This window comes from Nicotiana tabacum, chromosome 3 (assembly GCF_000715075.1).
Source record: "Nicotiana tabacum cultivar K326 chromosome 3, ASM71507v2, whole genome shotgun sequence".
NCBI classification, from domain to species: domain Eukaryota; kingdom Viridiplantae; phylum Streptophyta; class Magnoliopsida; order Solanales; family Solanaceae; genus Nicotiana; species Nicotiana tabacum.
The window spans coordinates 214,024,529-214,041,897 of record NC_134082.1 but is presented as its reverse complement, the minus strand read 5'-3'; the positions used below and the strand labels follow the sequence as shown (position 1 = coordinate 214,041,897).

The 17,369-nt window shown below is 36.1% G+C and overlaps 3 protein-coding genes across 7 annotated transcripts; 2 read left to right on the top strand and 1 right to left on the bottom strand.

Moving 5' to 3' along the window:
- Positions 1–440: 440 nt before the first annotated feature.
- Positions 441–761, top strand: LOC107816381 (glutaredoxin-C5-like). Its single transcript, XM_016642091.2, has one exon. The coding sequence runs from the start codon at positions 441–443 to the stop codon at positions 759–761; it is 321 nt and encodes a 106-aa protein (XP_016497577.2).
- A 2,247-nt stretch (positions 762–3,008) lies between these two features.
- Positions 3,009–10,096, top strand: LOC107816382 (membrane-anchored ubiquitin-fold protein 4). 5 transcript variants are annotated; one of them, XR_001654940.2, is made up of 5 exons: positions 3,009–3,294; positions 3,429–3,641; positions 6,464–6,634; positions 9,210–9,428; positions 9,506–9,743. XR_001654940.2 is itself a non-coding variant. In XM_016642092.2 (4 exons), exons 2-4 carry the CDS (start codon positions 3,512–3,514, stop codon positions 9,559–9,561), a joined length of 357 nt encoding a protein of 118 aa, XP_016497578.1. In that variant the 5' UTR covers positions 3,077–3,294; positions 3,429–3,511; the 3' UTR covers positions 9,562–9,743. The 5 variants fall into 5 exon arrangements, 1 of the variants encoding a protein (XP_016497578.1); XR_001654942.2 differs by lacking the exon at positions 9,210–9,428 and adding an exon at positions 9,773–10,096 and having other exon boundaries at positions 3,077–3,294; positions 9,506–9,638; XR_001654941.2 differs by lacking the exon at positions 9,210–9,428 and adding an exon at positions 9,745–10,096 and having other exon boundaries at positions 3,077–3,294; positions 9,506–9,638.
- Positions 10,097–10,640: 544 nt separating this feature from the next.
- On the bottom strand, positions 10,641–15,403 carry LOC107816380 (GRAS family protein RAM1). Its single transcript, XM_016642090.2, has 2 exons — positions 13,411–15,403; positions 10,641–11,847 (listed from the first exon to the last, which is right to left on the bottom strand). Exons 1-2 carry the CDS (start codon positions 14,425–14,427, stop codon positions 10,723–10,725), a joined length of 2,142 nt encoding a protein of 713 aa, XP_016497576.1. The 5' UTR covers positions 14,428–15,403; the 3' UTR covers positions 10,641–10,722.
- Between the last annotated feature and the right edge of the window lie 1,966 nt (positions 15,404–17,369).

Sequence of the window (17,369 nt, the reverse complement as noted above, 5' to 3'; positions counted from 1 at the left end):
ATAAATATTTCAGCCCTCTATGTAACAACAACAATAACTAGTCTCAGAACTCGACTCCCTTTTCAGACAAAAGCCTGCAATTTTATTCTTTGGGTAAATGTGTTGGATCAACATAAGCTAGAACAAAGCCAAATGCTGAAATTGTATTTATGCTAAAATACAACAAGGACAGTTAACCAGTCCCACCACACTTCACTACCCAAGACCTCTATCCACCTGCGATTCTCTATAAATACCTCTAGTTGTAAATACCTGAATCATCCTCACTCACCACAAGGATAATTGAGCTAACCGACTCACTTGTCTTGCACCTCCCATACTTGAATAAAGTTAACTTCGTTCATCCTTCGTTCATCCCTATAGACATTCTCATAATTGAAATAAATAGAATGCACTATCAAACAGAGCCTTGGAATTCTTACCTACCTGAGAATTTTAAGATGGGTGGTGGTGACCCATTGGAAGAAGTACAGGGAATGGCATCAAGGAATGCAGTGGTGATATTCAGCAATAATACTTGTTGCATGTGTCACGCAATCAAGAAGCTTTTCTGTGGAATGGGTGTCAACCCAACAGTTTATGAATTAGATGAGAACTCCAGTTGGGAGCAGGCTTTAATGAGTCTTTTGGGCAGCTCCTCTTCTTTGCCTGTTGTTTTCATAGGTGGGAAGTTGGTTGGAGCTATGGACAGTGTCATGGCAGCTCACATTAATGGCACATTAGTTCCACTTTTGAAAGAGGCTGGTGCTCTCTGGCTTTAATCGTGTTGCGCGGATTCTCCAAAATGCTGCCGCACCCGTATCGGATCTTCCAAAAATACAATACTTTTGAGGATCCGATACGCACCCGACGACGTTTTCGGAGAGTCTGAGCAAGATCTTCTCTTCTCTCTTCCTCTTGTTTTTTTTTTTTACTTTACTACAGCGGAAGTGGAGTTGCTTAGATTTACCAATCTTTTCTTTTTTTCTACTTCATGACCAGAGAAGATTTTTTGTTTTACTTGTTTTTTGTAGTTAAAAGTCTTAATGGTCTGGGAAAAAAATTGTAACGTGCTGCTTCTAAAGAGAATTGAAGTGAATAAGAAAAATGTATTTCCACATTTCTTTACATATGATCACTTCCTAATTTACTTTTACTTTGTCTGCTATAGTGCAATGTTCTACCTCGCCTGTACAAACTCAGTTTCAATTTTTCTTTTACTTATCCTAGAGTTGTTATGGCTCTTTTTTAACTGTACTAAGAAGGAAGGTTTCATTACAAATAGAAGAGAAGGTATATTGTACTACTACCACTTAATACTGAATTTAAGAGAATATCACTCATTTTTAATGTGCTTCAAGATAATGCTCCTATAACTTAAAAGAAAACTTCTTTTAGTTAAATGGAATTTGAAGTAAATTCCTCAAATGATCATTCAAGGTGACTAAATTACTTACACCATCTCCAACCCAACACCATTTTTGATGCCAAACGCTATTTTGATGTAAGATTTAGTGTTTTCGTGCTCCAACCTAACGCCATTTCTTACCCCATTTTGGTGTGTGAATAATGTTACACCATCAACACCGTTACTATTCATTAATGTTTTATTATTATCTTTTATTATATACTGACTTTTAAATTAATATATTATAAATTTTGTAATTATTTATACTTTTTATGTAATATCTTTATAATATTAATTTTATATTTTGATTTTGGTGTATAATTTTTATAAATTAATTTTCGTATATATTATTTTTATAGACAAAGATGCTCATTTTGCACTCTGTAATGCATTAATAGAGCATTTATGGGAGCGGCATACTAATCCTGAAAGTTGATTATTTATGTAAAAATTTCATTAAATTTTACCATAAAATAATATTTATTTAATTATATCTTATCAATGATTTTATTTTTATTTAAATTATCCATTAATATGTATAATATTTGCTTACAATTTATATTATTTAAAAATTTATGATATAAAATAATTTTATATTAAATGGTTAAATAAGAAAGGCATGAATTATTTGGGATTAACATGTAAAAAAAGAAAAAAGAAACGATTTGTTTTATGAAATAAAAAATAAATTTAAATAAAAAATTAATATAATACTCCCTCCGGTTCATAATAAGTGTCCAATTTGCTTTTTCATTTTGGTTCAAATAAGTGACCAGTTATGTATTATGTAATCAAGAAAGAATTTAATTTGTTTTTACAAAATAACCTCTACGTACATATCCCTAAAAAGTTTTCTTACTCCTCACATTAAATATTTAATTAGGGGTAGTTAAGTCATAGTAGATATTTTTGTATAGAATTTAATATTTTCTTAATGGGCGTGCTAAAAGCAAATTGGACACTTATTGTGAACCGGAGGGAATATAGAAGAGAGAGAAGAATATAAAATAAATATTTCATTTTAGCGTAAAAAATAGTGTAATTGTTTGGAGTTAATTAGTAAAGTCACTTTCCTATTTTTTATCACAATAAAATCACTTAATTATTGGAAAACTCTCAAAAAAACAAAGAAAAGCTCAAGTTGTTTTGTGTGCAAATTATCACTTTTTCAATGTTTCTAAAGATGGTTCGCCTCTCACAATCATGAAAGGTACAAAGTAATTAATCTCATCCATAAATCATTTATCATAAAAGCAAAGAGCAAAAAACATAGGATGCAAAAATGACTCAAACACCTTACGATTTATCGAAAAGATATACCTTATGATTTTATTAAATAATAATAGTTGTAAAAAGATAAAAATGTAAATTAAAGAAAACCTCCATTAAAATGCAAAGTGAAAAAACGAACAGAAAAAAGTGATACAACAGCTCGAGCCAGCCGTGAGCCACGTGGCATACACTCTAAAATCCAGCGTAATCCCACTTAGTGGGGTTTGGGAGTTAGTTTGTACGCAAATCTTACCCCTATATTAGCCCTATATTAGGGTAGAGAAGCTGTTTCTAAATAGTCCCTCACATCACTTATCACCACCTTATTGTTGGGAAACTCGAACTTACGAACTCTTGGTTGGAAGCGGAAATTGTTTGCCATTACAGCAACCTGACGTCAAAATCATACTCCAATCATACACAAAACCAAAAAGGAAAGGGTTTTAACCACTGTATATATTTTGTAAGCTCTTCACTGTTTTACATTTCTTTCCTTTTCCGTCTTACTTTCCCGTTCAACGTCATCGATTTGGGGTCTAGGGTTCCTGGTTTCTTCTCCCTCCCTTTTACTAAATTCAATGCAACCAAACTCAATAATACTTCAAATCTGCTCTTTCACTACTCGTTAATCACTGGTACATGTTAATATTTTATTTATTTTTATATTCGTGTTATACTTGTAGCTTAGAAGTTAATTTATTTCCCTTTTTTAAACTATGGGGTTTGAGTGGTTCAACGGCGTGTACTCAATTTCTGTGTTTGGCTTCAGGAGCTGAGGGTAATTTGGGAAGTCCAGTGAAGGTTGGAGGTTTGGTTGGTGTTGATCGGAAAACAAGTGAAGACGGTGGGCAAATGCCGGAGGAGGACTTGATAGAGCTCAAATTTCGGTTGTACGATGGATCAGATATTGGTCCTTTTCGCTACTCACCTGCTTCCACCATAGCTATGCTTAAAGAGAGAATTGTCGCCGAGTGGCCCAAAGGTTTTTTTTTTCTACCTCCCTACTTTGCTAATTTTAATATTTTTTTCCTAGTTAGAAGTCAAGCATCGTGTAATTCTTTTCAGGGCTATGTATAACCAGTCTTGCCATGTTTTCAGTTGTTGTAATTTGCCCACATATGATGCCTCCCTGATTAAAAAGTTAAGGACTTTCAACTCTCGTTTTAGCTTATTTAGTTTTACAATCAGTGTGATCCTTTGCATTGAAAATTAGCTCTAAAAGGGGGACTAAAGGGTGTGGCCTAGTGGTCGATGAAGTGTATTGAGAACCACGAGGTCAAAGGTTCACATCCTGGCAAAAATACTAGGTGATTTCTTTCTCATATATCTAAGCATTGGTGGATAGAGTTACTTACCAGGTACATGTTGGTGGGAGGTAGCAGGTACTCTGTTGAGTTAGTTGAGGTGCGCATAAGCTGGCCTGAACACTATGATAATTAAAAAATAATAGTCAGATCTCATCCTGCATAATTTGAAAGTTGAATTTTGTTAGATTAAGTCACTTATAGGCAGCTTTTGAATTTGTTATACCGTTCATGGTCAGGCTTATTAGTTAGAAAGCTTGTGTCAAGTGGCAACTCCTCTGGAAAAGTCCAAGAGTGCTAGTGTTAGTCGCAACAATAACAACATACCCAGTATAATCCCATAGTCTGAGGAAGGTAGTGTGTATGCAGACCTTACCTCTACCTTGTGGAGATAAGTCGCAAATGTACTAATATTGAATTAATGATAGAAAGTATCTTTGCAGAATTTTTTGAGTCAAGAACTGTAGGGAGGTATTTCTTTTTCTGAACGTCAATTCCGTTTAAAATGACTCATCTTCAATAAGTTCGTATGAGTCCCGAGTTTCTAGTGTAGTCTGTTCAAGCTTTCGTGCTGCTTATTCAGAAGTTTTATTAGCTGGTGTGAACTTTCATCATGTGCCTTGATGTTTCACATGAAAGAATTGTGTGTTGTATTTGTTTTAGTGCTCTTTTTATCATTGGGTTCAGGAGTCTTAGGCTGCATATATTTGGTCTTATTTTTAGTTCTCCAAAAATCTTCACTATCTTGAGGGTTTCTCCATATTTCCAGCTTTGTGTCAACTCCCTTGCTAGTTTCGTCATTTAGCACAACATCATATGCAATATCAAAGGCCTTAGAATATCATCCTATGTATATTAGTTACTTTGTCCATAACTATGGTAAACAAGAAGCCATTCAAGGAAGATGCTTGTTGTAAGCCCACATCATTCACCATAGAATCTCATCTTGTATAGTGTATACTATTAGTTAGCTCAATATAAGCCAGCCGCCTGGTGTAAACCCATGATTATGAGAAATTCCTGTATGCATCCTCTCGATATTCCTGCACTTATGATTGCTTGCTTGCACATATGATATGACAAAATCACTTTAAGGGAATGTATTCATACTACTAAAGTCATATATTAAAAAAGGGGCATCACGGTGCACTAAGCTCTCGCTATGCGTGGGGTTCGGGGAAGGGCTAGACCACAAGGGTCTATTGTACGCAGTTTTATCCTGCATTTCTGCAAGAGGCTGTTTCCACACCTTGAACCTTGTGACCTCCTCGTCACATGACAACAACTTTACCAGTTACGCCAAGGCTCCCCTTCACTGCAGTCATATATTCTTTAAAAACAAAAAGTAAATATATCCAACCTACGGTTCATAGTGTCAAAAAATTTAGGGTATATATTTATTATCCATCTTTAAGATCAAAATCACCACCATCACCAGAGTGAATCAGCCTACATCCAGACAGTGTTACCTAGATCCAAAATTGCATGATTCATAGTGTTGTACATGAAAGTAGAATATGTATCCAAATTGTCAGATATATGCTGAATTCTAAGAGTGGGGACTTGATAGCTAGATCATCGAGCTAATGACACCAAATCATATTGACTCCATCAAAGATTGACAACTAAGCGTTTTGGTCCTACTCATTTGCCTAGGAAAGCTTGAAATAGAACCCATGGACCTTAGGATTCTTGATAGGGTTAAATGTGGTGCTCTCAAAGGCCAAAAGCGCAGGAAAGCACCAAGGTCTATTGAGATTTTAAATGCACAACAAAAATTGATACATATGCATAGTGAAACAAGGTGCTGAGGGAAAAAAATGAAAGAATATATATCTAATGCAAGGAAAATAACTATAAATATTAACAATAAAGTAAAAAAAAAAAAAGCAAAGTAAAATTCTGTCATTCAGTGTTCAAATACCGTACTGCAGGACGAGCTAAGTAAATTTTCCAACCAGGAGCTTTCTGGTTTTGAAGAGAACAGAAGAAAAAGTACTTTCCCACCTTCACACTAAAAAAGAAAAAAGAAAAATAAATAAAAAGATCAGCCAAAAGTTGAAGCCTTTTGGGTTAGCTACAGGTAAAGTTCGTCCAGAGCCAAAGCAAGACACACAAACCGCTACTCCTTCAGAATTAGAAGAGAATTTTAAGTTTCTACACTTTTAAGACTGAACCTTCAATATGCCCTATTTTCACCCCTATCAAACAAAGGGGGTAAACCCAAGACCAAATTTTCACAACTATAAACCTATGTTGGTAAAGGTGATAGAGTTTTGAGCCTGGAAAAACCACCTTTATGTTTGCTCTATATCGTGCAAGAAAGTGAGTAGACATCTGAACTTTAAGATTTGACACCTTCCTCTTATATCATGCTTTATTACTTTTCTGATGGTCCATTTATTTGCAGGGGTCTTTGAAAAGGGATTCGTTCATATGCTTCTTTGTACCTTTTGTCTATGGGCTTTGTTTTAATAAGATTCAGTTGTTTTCACTGCAGATAAAAAAATTGCACCCAAGGCGGCAAATGATGTAAAATTGATATGTGCTGGCAAAATCTTGGAAAACAGCAGGAGTGTTGGTCAATGCAAGACGCCTTTTGGCGAGCTACCAAATGGTATAATTACCATGCATGCTGTTGTACAACCATCTATAGCTAAAGCAAAATCAGGTTGGTTCCCCTTACTACTGAATATGCTGGCATTCTATGCTATGTCTTCCTGTTTTATATTAGGACATTTTAACCTGATGAAATCTTTATGTTCTTAAAACAGAAAGGGAACTAGAAGCTTTTATCTCTTCCTTTGAATGTGTTGAACCTTAAGCAACAGTGTTGAATGTGGGAGTCTTATTTCTAACATAGAATGCATCTGTCTAACATAGTTATGCTGGAGATGTCTAGTGGCTTTGCCAAGATTTTCAGAAGATTGACATTTCTCTAAGGCAAGAGTGTAAGATATTCAGATATAGTTCAGTTGGAGTCTTTCACATGTGGTGTGGAGAAATTGCTATTTTATGAGAAGAAAGGAGGAGGTTGCGAAGATTTGACATTTCTCTGATCCCATCTTAATATTTCTTCTATTTTGAACAGAAAAATGCTTGTCAATTCGATTCAATTTACTCTATGTCCGCTGAAATTTGCAACCATCCTTCTATAACACGGTGGATGTTTGCAATTTGTTGGCTGGCAATAAGATGGAGAACTAGAATAACTTTTATTCCTCTTCTACTTATTGGACTCGTTAATAAACTTTTGTAAGAGAAAATATAGCCAAGTGTGGAAAATATTTTGGGAGTTGAGGTTGAAATGAATGACATAGAGATAGGGAAATGTCACTTGAAGTATCTCCCAATAACATAAATTGAGGAAGTTACGAAAATTGAGCATTGTTTAACCAATTAAATGGTAAAATTACCATGTTTAGGGTAAAATTGTAAGCGAATGTACATCGAAAGCCAATATATTTCTTACCTTGTTCTTACTTTCTATATCAGCATAAATGAAAACTTGCTATGGGGCATTGAAGAATGAATCAATGCATAATTCTTAATGTTACACTTTAGTATTTTACCACCATCTTGTGTTGACAACAGTAACTTGGGATGTTAACATATCCAGCGTTTTTATGTGAGTGAATTAGCTTTATCATGGATCAATATTTGCTGGGGTATTATGTGAGTGAAATTAGCTTTATTAAAAATCAGCTTGAATGTGCTCTAGGTGGGATGAGCAACTCAACACGTTGCTTAATACACAAGCTTATAATTACACCAGCTTTTTACATGTATTCATTATGTCACTTTGAATATATTCCATGATAACTCAACACTTGTTTCATGGTGTAGAATTGTCTTTATGATTTTTCCTTTTTTTCCCTCTACTCTTTATTGTATCCTATCAATCTATGTTGCTTGGAGCTGAATCTACGCACGGCAAGTTTAGCCAGCATAAAGAAGAGGTAAGGTGACGCGAGATTAGACAGGATTATGGTGCGTAAATGCACTAATTTAGATCTCGGCTCTAGGAGAATGGAACAATTGATGAAGATATCACACACAGAATTAAAATAGGATGGTTGATAAAATGGAGAAGTGCTATTATTGCACTGTTAGTACATATGGAAGATTTGGTGTATGTTCCCAAATCTATTTGGGATTTTGTTGGTGATGCCGGAAACATAAGATACGCTTAACAACTGGCAGGGCCAAAGAATTACCAAGAGCAAAAAGAAGATATGGAGAGCTATTTCTTTGTGTATCTTGGGCAGTTTGGATTGCGAGAAACCATAAATATTTTGTGGATAAAAATCTATCCTTACTGTTCGTGAAGTTTAGATGCCTATAGAACATGTATTGGTGGAGCAATGTAAATTCTCTAGAGGATCCTAGCTTGATAGTAGAACTCATAGACTTCCTCCAAGTCTAAAAGGGAGAAACTACCTCATGTTTTGAACTACTTAGGCACCTGCTTGCTGCTATCTTTTGCTATTAAGTTTATATTTACTGATCAGAAAAGAAATGAAGAAATACTACCAGAGTATTATATGATAGAGAGGATGCAGTTTGATAGGCAAGTTCTATAAAACGGTTATAAGACCAATAACGTTATGTGAGAGTGAGTGTCGGGCCTCTACAAGAATTATAAAGGAGAGCAAGATTTATATCCTTGTTCTTCTTACAAGGATTCAGTGCATCTATCAGTGTGTCCACATCTTCTACCAGTTCTTCCTTACACCAAAAATGAAATAGAAAAAAACTTGTGTGGATCAAAATCTTCAAATATTGGATTGATGCGAGTCTGAGTGGAATGATGTGGTCAACGAGGATCTATATAACCAACTCTAGCTAGCTTGAGATTGAGGCATAGCTGTTGTTTGCTATTTTTTTGGTCTTTTTCACCTCGTCTATTTTGGTTTATTTGCATTGTTATTCTCTTAACTTCTTCACCGTCAAGCACTGCTAGTTTTTGTTGAATTATCTGAAGATCCAACTTTGAGGGATTTTGCTAGTCTACAATTGATGTGCATAATTTTTGATGATTGCTACAATCCGAATAATCTTCCTCTTTATAGTGTGACCTGAACTGCTGACTCTCAACTTGTAAAGCATCTAATGAACGTGGACTTACTAAGTTCTAAGGAGTTCCGTTGTCACTTCTTGTTAAGTTGCAAACTGTCGTATTTTTGTAGACGCATATATAATTGTTCTTTATAGTGTGACCTGAACTGCTGACTCTCAACTTGTAGAGCATCTAATGAATGTGGACTTACCAAGTTCTAAGGAGTTCCGTTGCCACTTCTTGTTAAGTTGCAAACTGTCGTATTTTTGTAGACGCATGTATAATTGTTCACCGTCTATGTGCGTATCTTGAACCTTGAGAGAGAGCTCTGTATTTGAAGATCTGAGGTGGTCCTGCTACACGCTGTCCCCTACTCTAGCCCCCGGTTGCCAATTCTCAGTCCAGGGTTATGTTGTTAAACTTAAACCATTGATGTTTTATTCTTAACCTTTATTGCTGCTGAGACTTGTCTTTCTGCAACAGAAAAGAAGATTGACGAGACCCCAAAGAAAAGCATCTGTTCGTGCTCCATATTGTGAGATTGCAAGTGTGATTCAGTTTGACCTTGTGGTATTCATGGGGTTACCTGCTCTTTTAGTCACTGAGTTAATAATCTGTATGTACCTCATTATTACATGTTTGTTAAAAGGCATTTCTATGTAACTATTGCATGTTCCTATTATCACGTTTGTTCTATAAAGTTGGCATCTTTACATTTGTAGTCGCAGATTTCTCATTTGGAAAATACAGGGAAGGATGGGGACACGCAGAAGGTGATTTCTCATCATGGTCAATGGACTCGGATTTTCTTGTCAAACAGACGCATAATTAAATTGACTTATGGATTCCACGTTTTAGTCAATAATTGACACATTAGTGTACTAGCTACCTACCTTTACGTAGGATGCTGGTTATTTTTTTAATACTTGTGGTCGTCTTAGGAGGAATTGTCCTTATTGAGTGATGCAGGGTAAACTTTATTCTTACCAAAAAAGTCTCAGCAACTTTTGTATATAACACAACCGAGTAATTCTTACAATATCAAGGTAACGCAGCATGCGACTTTAGCTTTTATTGTCTTTTAGAATAACCATAAATATATAAGGAAACGAAAAAGATATGATCTAAAAAAAAAAACTTTTTTTTTTCCTGAAGCTTGAAATCCTTTTATGGTCTCATAATTCGTTTCCTCTACTTTTCTTCTTTCTTTTTTTCTTCTTTAAACAAAACCACTTCCAGTGGTGATTTTATACATCACTAAACAGCAAAACTTTCATGGTAGGGGATGCGACTCACATTCTCCAATTCAAGTTGAGAATGGACCGTCCTATTTATACATTAGAGAAATCTAACACTAATCAGATTTGGGGACTCGTTAACAATTTGTCATGTTAAGCTTACAATTTTTTTTTTTAATCATAAATTAATGTTGACCTAATCCATCTTAAGAGGTCCCATTCTACTTACACAGAAAAAATAATACTCCATGCATCTAGAACTTTGATAATTCTGTTTCATTTTCTTTTTCCTCTTTGGCATTGATGCGTCTTTTTGTTTTGTTTTGTTTGGGCTTAGATAAAAGCAATCTCAATCTGAGTAAGAAATTAAATAGAGAAAATGAAAGAAAGGAAAAGGGGAGACATACATTGATACAAGTAAACATTAAGGAAGAAGAAGGGAAGCAAATAGAGAAACCAGCATCAGCATCGCCATGCAGACGCAGCTAAAATGGCTCTATCTTGCCATCCCAAGAGCAAACAACCATTATCCTCTGTCAATTTATAACCATCACACGAGTAAAGTCCCAGTAATATTTTGGACTGCGTCACTGCGTTGGCACTCAGTGGCACCCCTTTAAACCCCTTCCCTTCCATTAATCTCCTCCATTTTTCCAACCTCTCGTGCCGCACCACTCTCTCTGCTCCCTCACACGACACTATGTTCATTATCTCCGGCGCAAATATATACTGTTCCAGTTTTGCCCTCTGCGAAGAATCCGCCGGAAAAGTTGCGTCCAGAGAATCAAATATCGCTGAATAGTAGTGCAACGCTTCTAAGAACCGGCCTAAAAAGTAGGGCCCGTTATGGCTCGCTTCTTGCTCCACAATGGTTACTATATTCGGAGCCTGGTCTCTAATCATGGCTAACAAGTTTCCAATACAATTGACTGGGACTCTATGGAGTCGGTTCACCGAATTAACAGCCAGAGCCTCACCAATCCTTCTGTTAAACATGTGCGGTTTCAAATCCTCAAGTTGCTCGCCTACAGGGTGAAATTCAAACGGAACATGAAGGGAGTGAGCCAGTTCTGTTAAACATCGGCCCGTTTCCCTGACGGCTTCAGGAGACGGCCCGACTCCTGTTATACGAAGGAACGGAGCTCCACCGGGTCGGGCTGCTAACGCTTGCATAAAAGCGGGCCACTGATAACCTTGAAGGATGTCTAAATCGATGACGTGGACCCGCTCTTCGGCTTCAAATGCTTCAAATATGGCTTGATTAGCTGTGAAATGAGCAAATTTAACGTAAGGGCAAGCTTGGTAAAGAATTTGATAGATTTTGAGGATTTCTAGGGAATTAGGAGGGAAAGGGTTGAATGGTTTTGGAGCAGAAGAAGTGCTGGGTTTAGTGGCTAGGGTTGCGGCGAGTCTAGCAGTAAGAGCTTCGGTGAAGCAGGAAGCGACACGTTGCATGGAGTCGCCGATAGGGGTGACAACTCGATTCAGGTGGTGGAGGTATCTTCTGGCCAACATGTAGTCCTCTTTTGAGACTGCTTCTGCACAGGCAAGGAGAAGGTGCACCAGTTGTAAGCCACTGTCCTGTTCCTGCATATATACATGCATGCGTTCAAATTAGATTATTTACACTTATTTATCTTTAATTAGCATAGTGCCACCTATATAATTTAGGAAATTAATAGCCCGTTGGGTGAAACTGCAAAAATCAGCTAATTTTTAGAAGTGTTTTTTTCTCGTAAGTATTTTTGGTAAAAAACAGTTTGTATTTGGCTAATTAATTTGAAAAGTACTTCTGAGCAGCAATTAGTGTTTGGCTAAACTTTTAAAAATTGTTTCTAAGTGTATTTTTCTCAAAAGTGTTTTTGGAGAGAAACTATTTTTTTCTGCTTCTGCTTTTCCTCAAAAGCACTTTTTTTCTTCCGGCCAAACACCTCAACTTTGAAAAAAAAATAGTTTTAGGATTGAAAAAGCTTGGCCAAACAGGCTATAAATTAGAACATTGCTGTCTAGTGAAACGTCTTCAAATTAGCAATAGATTATATTTGTCTAGTGAAGCTGATTGAAAGAGTCCAATTTTGTGGGATGACTAAGGATTAGGCTCTTTTCTTAATAAGCTTCTGTCCATATACAAAGAGGGACAAACACGTTTGCATGGTCATAATAAGCAAGCCGTTAGAATTCGCTGTAGATATGTTGCCGTTTTTAGCTGACTTGGTTTAATTCCTACGTTACTATTGAAAAAGAAAAATAATGTTGTAAACAAGGTAGATTAGAAAGTTAATTTGAATAAATAGCATTGGAAACTGCAGGGGCGGATTTATATGGGAGGGAGGAGGTGGGTTCACGTGAACCTATGCTCCCCTTTCTGGACTATGTATAGCACTTGTATTTTTTTGATTTTATGTCGATGAGTGCACCGCCTTAAGTTGTTCTTTAAAAAGAAGGCTTTCACTAAAATGTTTCATGAAATGTGATGTTCTGATTCCATCTTTTTCTCTTGAAGATTATCACTGATAATAGTAGGTTGTAAGTATTCGTTGAAAAAAAAAACTTTAAAATTAAAAGGTTAATCTCTCAAAAAAGGCTTACATTTTGTCATGAAACAGTACCAAAAAAGATAATAAAATTAATCTAAACTCCCACTATAATCATAAACTAATAATGCAAATTACGTATCTATAGGGAAATAGAAGTACATAAAAAGATCTATGTATAAGAGGCATGATTTTTTTTTTATATTTAGCTTGATATATATAACATAAGATATTTATTGCAAGTAATAATTCTATTATTGATAGCTTTCAAAGTATGAAAATTTGTCAGAGGACATAAATAATACTAACAATATTATAGAGTTTGCTCGTCAAGTTGTGTCATCATAAAAAAAAAATACTCCATTGTTAAAAATTGCTAATTAATTTGAAAAGTACATCTATTTAAAAATAGTGGTGCACCCGTACTCTTAAAATTCCGAATACGCTGAGGGAAAGACAGTCTAAATTTTGGCATATTTGCATGAGGTGAAATCAAGACGTGCAAGATGAGTAGTACTAGCTAGATATGGTTTCCTTTCCCTAACCTTGTAAAGAACCCTCAATTATAAATGTCAAAGTAAATTTACAAAGAAAATTAATACAGATAAAGTAGTACCTGATCAGGTGCAGCAACAACCAAGTTGTGATTGATAATTTGCGTATGTTGTTGTTGTGTCATTGGTGGTTGTGCATGTGTTATTGGTCTTTGTTTTTGTTGCTTTTCATGCTGCCGTTCTTGTTGTAGCTGTTGGGACAAAGGAGCGATAGACCCCGTCTGGAAAATTTCATCGTCTGGGACGGCACTTGTGTCGCCAAGTAAGGATCCCATAAAGCTACCTGGTCCATTAGATGATGAATTTGGCAAAGCCAGGCACTCCAACAGATCGGGCACTACCGACAGTGCATCAAACGACTCGGACGAAGATCCAGCCACACCACTACCTGAAACTTTAAGGGCCAAATACGAGGATGCCAAATCCTCCTCCTTGTCATAATCATCATCCAAGAAACTCTCAAGAGCTGGCAGTTTAAAGCTCTCAATTTGCATGAACTGGTTATTGGGAGAGTTGAATACCTTTTGGAGTGGGCTCAGTCCCTTGCCTTTATTACTCGAGTGGTAATTAGGTCCCAAAGGAGAGCGAGGAGGTGAGCACATCATCATGCTCTGCCCATGAATCCCCTGATGATGCGCGTATATATTATAGTTATTATTATTGTTGTTGTTGTTACTATGAGTAGTAGTACTGAAACTGGAAGCAGGCTGAGGCGAGGGATGGTTCCTGACGGGGGAAGAGATCATGAAATCTCCCTCCAGCTGATCAGCAAAGAATGATTCCCAAATGGAATTATCAGGTGATTGAATTTCAACATCATCGTCCACTTCGAATTTCAGGGCAGGGAAACTGAGACTAGTAGGTGCTAAGCTGCCACAATTGAGTTCAAAATCGGAGGTGACAGGAGTCACTTTCTTTGATTCAGAAGAAGCAAGAGAAGACTCATCTAGCGGCAGCTTACTGTATGAATTCTCACTCTTGAAACTTCCTATTTCACTCTTTAAGCTGCCAACTTCGCTCTTTATGTCATTCTTTAAACTTCCCATGCTCACAGACAAAGAATTGTTCATAACACTCATTCACTGCCCTTGTTTTTTGCAATCTATCTATGCTGATGAATCAACCTTTATTATTATGATTTGATGTCCTATATAATTAACAGGGAAATTATTAGAAATGATTATGATATGAAGGTGCAGAAAGAGGAAGTTTGATGTTGAAAATCAGGCGAAAAGGAAAAGGAAAGAGTTTTTAAATGGTGAAAGTTTGTGATCTTTCAATCGTTTTTTTATTGGAAAATTAAGGGCATTCGTCAGCTTGTCCAGACTGTAGGTTCTGAGGGAAGAAAATCTTGGAAAAATCTGTGACTTCTTCATTTCGCGTGTTTGGAACTTAGTGAATTTTATCGACTTCTTTCTATCAATCGAATAGGATTTGGAATTATACCTCTTAAACTATTAACGGTAGAATTTTCTGTTAGCTGGTTGGTCGATTCTACGTTATTTTATTTCATCTCTTGTTCTCTTCTTAAACGACAAGAGTGGTTGCTCTGATGGTAAGCAACCTTCACTTCCAACCAAGAGGTTATGAGTTCGAGTCTCCCCAAGAGCAAGGTGGGAAGTTTTTGGAGGGAAGGATGCCGGGGTCTATTTGGAAACAGTCTCCCCAAGAGCAAGGTGGGAAGTTTTTGGAGGGAAGGATGCCGGGGTCTATTTGGAAACAGCCTCTTTACCCCCTGCGTACACTACCCTCCCCAGACCTCACTAAGTGAGAATATACTGGGTTGTTGTTCTTCTTAAACTACAGTGTTTATACTTCTGGTGCACAAAAAAGCAAGAAACAGTGGGGCCTTGAGGTCCAGTTGTACGAAGTTCGTGGTATGGGCCCCACCGTGGGCCGGCCCAGCTGAAGATAGCAAAAGAAGGCAAGCATAGTTGGGAATTTTGAATATAAAGAATGATTCCTTTGGTTTCCATAAAATAATGGGAGTATAGTGAAATCCGCAAGCAGGGATTGGTCAAAGCGGAATGAAAGGGATATTATTAGATAAATGCGATTTTGTTTAACATATATTGAACACCCTTTGCTGGAATTTTGTTTAACTTATTTCAAGTTTGAACACACTTGAGGAAATTCCTGGCTTCGCCTAGTAGCTTGTATTTTCTCTATTCGTGCGTGTACTTAAGCAGAGGCGGATCTAGGATTTTAATGACATGGGCGCACCACTATAATAAAAGAAAAAAAGAAGAAGTATTAAGTGCACTATTTAGCCTCTTTGGAGCATGAGAGCTAGCAGATAATACTAGACCAATTCTAAAAAATATGTACATAAAATATCTAGTTTGACGGAAAAACCATGAGTTCACGTGCCCCATGTAAATGCCTACAAATCTGCCTACAAATCCGCCTCTGCACTTAAGACTGTATTCATTGTATTTATTTGACAATGCCTATGTACAAATTCGCCTGTGCACTTATGTACATAAAATACCTAGTTTGACGGAATAACTTGACACACTGCCTACAAGATAGTGTTTCAGCTAACTGCCTAGCTTTGTGTTTCCTCTTATTGTACGACACATACATGGAAGATTATTAGGTATCTATTTTTCAAGTTGTAACTCCCAATATTTTCCTTTTTCTCTTTTTGCATGTTTCTTTAATTTTGCGTCATTGAACCGTTAGTGTCTTATGTCTAGCGAGAATAAAACATTATAGCGGTTATCTCTTCACATAAACACTCAAACACTATTTACTCCAGGGTAATATAGGAAAACAATAATTAATTCATTCTTAAAATCTAAAAAAAATCAAATATTTTGGACCACAAAATAAGGGCCAAAAAACCACTTATTGTGGACCGGAGGGAGTATATACATGATCTTCAATTAAAATCCAGTGAGTGACAATCATCTTCTGGACATGACTTAAATTTGTTCTTCTTATTAATGGACTCAAAATAGCGCATAACCATACTTTCAAAATAAATAGTAAATAAATACAGAAAACTGTGCAAACAGGCCACTCTTGTATCGGCAAACTCCTAGGTTTTGCACTTTCTAAAAGTTTAAACTAAATAGAGCTCACTTTTGATTATTTATTATATTATGTGTCTCAATATTTATATGACAAGTATAAATGTAATACTCTTTGGTTATCTGTCCTAATTAGTAATCAAATTTAAGAGCTACTTATTAGATTTGTAGTTGAGTTGTAACTTTCAAACTTTAAATTCCACTGTCTCTTCTTTGCAGCCTTCTATAATTTCATTTCCACTCGCTCTTCTTGAAAGTTTATGTGCATTTCTGTAAAAGAACTGTTGAGTTTCTTTTTAATATAGAAAGGTATTAAAAAGAGGGTGAATGGGAAATGGAGGGAAATGAAAATTTTGAGTAAAATTTTAAGTTTTCCTCTCCTTTTAATGAGACATTGTCCCTCGTTGGTAGAGGAAAAGGAGTTTGGTAGGTTTATAAACAAATGCACTTCATGTAGCTCTTAAAGAGTTAGGAAGAAGGCAAACCTCGCGTCGTCGTTGTTGCTCGCTTGGCTCGGCTTCGGATTTGGATTTGGTCAAATGATTGATTGATTAATTTTTTGGACCAAATTTATTCGTTAATAGTAAATATTAACATAATATTATCCGTGTTTGTAACGGATATGTTCCAATCCGTGTATTGTACCACCAGTTGCAATAGCAGCCGCCTAGGAGGGGATTAAATTCCTTAAGGAAACACTGTGAATTCAGTGGGCTCGAATTAATTTCTGTTTTATTTATATTTATGTTTATAAGCTAACGTTCTAATTTTCAGAATTATTATTTACAAATACAGGATAACAACAACAAGAACATGTGGCAATAAAGCTGCTTCGGAAACGAAGGGGTAAACTTTAAAAAAAATATTGAAAGAGAAGAGTTTGGGTTGTTAAGCCAAAACTACCGTAGCCGAATATGTAGGTAGAAAATAAGAAGAAAGTGAAGAATACATGCCTCATTTGTTTGTACTGAACCTAAATCTGAATC

Bases quoted from the DNA above. Each gene is read 5' to 3' on its own strand.
- LOC107816381 (XM_016642091.2), top strand. From the start codon at position 441: ATGGGTGGTGGTGACCCATTGGAAGAAGTACAGGGAATGGCATCAAGG.
- LOC107816382 (XM_016642092.2), top strand. From the start codon at position 3,512: ATGCCGGAGGAGGACTTGATAGAGCTCAAATTTCGGTTGTACGATGGA. The intron at 3,642-6,463 runs GTTTTTTTTTTC...TTTTCACTGCAG, and splicing joins TGTCGCCGAGTGGCCCAAAG to ATAAAAAAATTGCACCCAAG. The intron at 6,635-9,505 runs GTTGGTTCCCCT...TTTCTGCAACAG, and splicing joins TATAGCTAAAGCAAAATCAG to AAAAGAAGATTGACGAGACC.
- LOC107816380 (XM_016642090.2), bottom strand. From the start codon at position 14,427: ATGAGTGTTATGAACAATTCTTTGTCTGTGAGCATGGGAAGTTTAAAG. The intron at 11,848-13,410 runs GTACTACTTTAT...GTATATATGCAG, and splicing joins TTGTTGCTGCACCTGATCAG to GAACAGGACAGTGGCTTACA.